The sequence below is a fragment of the Crocodylus porosus genome, unplaced genomic scaffold (genome assembly GCF_001723895.1).
Source record: "Crocodylus porosus isolate Cpor-Errol unplaced genomic scaffold, CroPor_comp1, whole genome shotgun sequence".
In the NCBI taxonomy this organism is placed as follows: Eukaryota; Metazoa; Chordata; order Crocodylia; family Crocodylidae; genus Crocodylus; species Crocodylus porosus.
Genome location: NW_017728915.1, coordinates 32376850 through 32378774, shown reverse-complemented (window position 1 = coordinate 32378774; position 1925 = coordinate 32376850). Strand labels below are relative to the sequence as shown.

The 1925-nt window shown below is 54.8% G+C and overlaps 2 protein-coding genes across 2 annotated transcripts in view; both read left to right on the top strand.

Moving 5' to 3' along the window:
• Nucleotides 1–6: 6 nt before the first annotated feature.
• Nucleotides 7–1925, top strand: part of LOC109310639 (transcription factor Maf-like) — a 10540-nt gene continuing 8621 nt past the window's right edge. The window contains exon 1 of the mRNA XM_019535928.1: nt 7–415. Coding sequence (XP_019391473.1) covers nt 102–415 — 314 coding nt within the window. The 5' untranslated portion in view covers nt 7–101. The remainder of the gene's footprint in view (nt 416–1925) is intronic.
• LOC109310318 (transcription factor Maf-like) overlaps nt 945–1925 on the top strand; it is a 5352-nt gene continuing 4371 nt past the window's right edge. The window contains 2 exon segments of the mRNA XM_019535399.1: nt 945–1858; nt 1860–1898. Of these exon segments, the coding sequence (XP_019390944.1) occupies nt 1292–1858; nt 1860–1898 (606 nt within the window). The 5' untranslated portion in view covers nt 945–1291.

The following is a 1925-nucleotide window of genomic DNA, read 5'->3' as shown; positions in this document are numbered from 1 at the left end:
CCGGGGGCGGCGGCGGCGGCGGCGGCGGGGGTCTGCACCACCAGCACCACAGCAGCAGCCTGCATTTCGACGACCGCTTCTCGGATGAGCAGCTGGTGACCATGTCCGTGCGGGAGCTGAACAGGCAGCTCCGGGGGGTGAGCAAGGAAGAGGTCATCCGGCTGAAACAGAAGAGGAGGACCCTCAAAAACAGGGGCTATGCCCAGTCCTGTCGCTTCAAGAGGGTCCAGCAGAGGCACGTCCTGGAGTCCGAGAAGAACCAGCTGCTGCAGCAAGTCGAGCACCTCAAGCAAGAGATCTCCAGGCTGGTCCGGGAGAGGGACGCCTACAAGGAAAAATACGAGAAGCTGGTCAGCAATGGCTTCAGAGAAAACGGATCCAGCAGCGACAACCCTTCCTCTCCAGAGTTTTTCATGTGAGTCCCAACAGCCTTGCCACCTTAACTAAAAAAAAAAAAACAAAACAAAACAAAAAAAGTTCTCCCTGTGAGTTGTACCTGGGGGCTAGATGAACCAGCTGGCCCACCTTGTGTTTTTTTTTTTAACTCAAAAATTGACAGCAAAAGAAAAAAAAAAAGAGCAAAGTTGTTGTTATTTTTTTTTTAAGGTGGGCTGGCTCCTGGCTGGCCAACCTGCAAGTTCTACATGAGTTTCTTTTCTAGTATTATTATTTTATATATATTTTTGTGGGGGCTTCCTATGTGTGTGTTGTTGTTGTTTTGGTTTTTTTATTTTTTAATGGAAAGATCCAACTCAGTTCTTCATATGAAGCTTGCTCTTCTTTGAAACCTGCCATCCACATCCTTTTTTTTTTTTTTTTTAAGTTCATGAGTTAGTTGGGTTTTTTCCCTTTTGAGCTTGCTGTGTCCGAAACAAAAGTCAGTTATCTTTTTTTTTTTTTTTGCCATCCTGAGTTCTTCCGGGGGGGTTTTGGGTTTTGCAAAAAAAAAAAAAAAAAAAAAAGCAAGCAACCAACAGCAACAACCTCCTTTGCAGCAACAGCTGCGAGAGACTCCAGCCTCGCTGCAAAAAGGCGACTAGAGAGAGGCGCTCGGGGCTGATGCATCATCAGTCTCCGAGACTCTGCGAAGGAGACTCGGGAGCGAGAAGCGGCGGTGCAATTTGGAGCGCGGCTTTGCAAGGGGCTGGTGGAGAGAGGCGCGAGCGAGAGAGAGAGAGAGGAGGAAAAATAGCCCTCGCAAATCATCAAGCTGGCTCACCCGGCGGCAACTCCGAGCAGCCCCCTCGCTCCTGGCGTGCACCCTTTCTGGAGGACTGTCAGCAGCAAAAGGATGGCATCAGAACTGGCAATGAGCAACTCCGACCTGCCCACCAGTCCCCTGGCCATGGAATATGTTAATGACTTCGATCTGATGAAGTTTGAAGTGAAAAAGGAGCCGGTGGAGACCGATCGCATTATCAGCCAGTGCGGCCGCTTGATCGCTGGGGGATCCCTCTCTTCCACCCCGATGAGCACGCCCTGCAGCTCGGTGCCCCCTTCCCCGAGCTTCTCGGCGCCCAGCCCGGGCTCTGGCACGGACCAGAAGACCCACCTGGAAGATTATTACTGGATGACCGGCTACCCGCAGCAGCTCAACCCAGAGGCGTTGGGATTCAGTCCCGAGGACGCGGTGGAAGCGCTGATCAACAGCACCCACCACCCGCTCCAGAGCAGCTTCGATGGCTATGCTAGAGGGCAGCAGCTGGCCGCCGGCTCCGGGGGCTCCATGCCCGGCGAAGAGATCGGCTCCGCCGCCGCCGTGGTGTCCGCGGTGATCGCGGCGGCCGCGGCGCAGAACGGGGCCCCCCACTACCACCACCACCACCACCCGGGCGGGCACCACCACCACCCGCCGCCGGGCAGCGGGCAGTCCAGCAGCAGCAGCAGCAGTAGCAGCAGCAGCAGCAGCAGCAGCAGCACCGGGT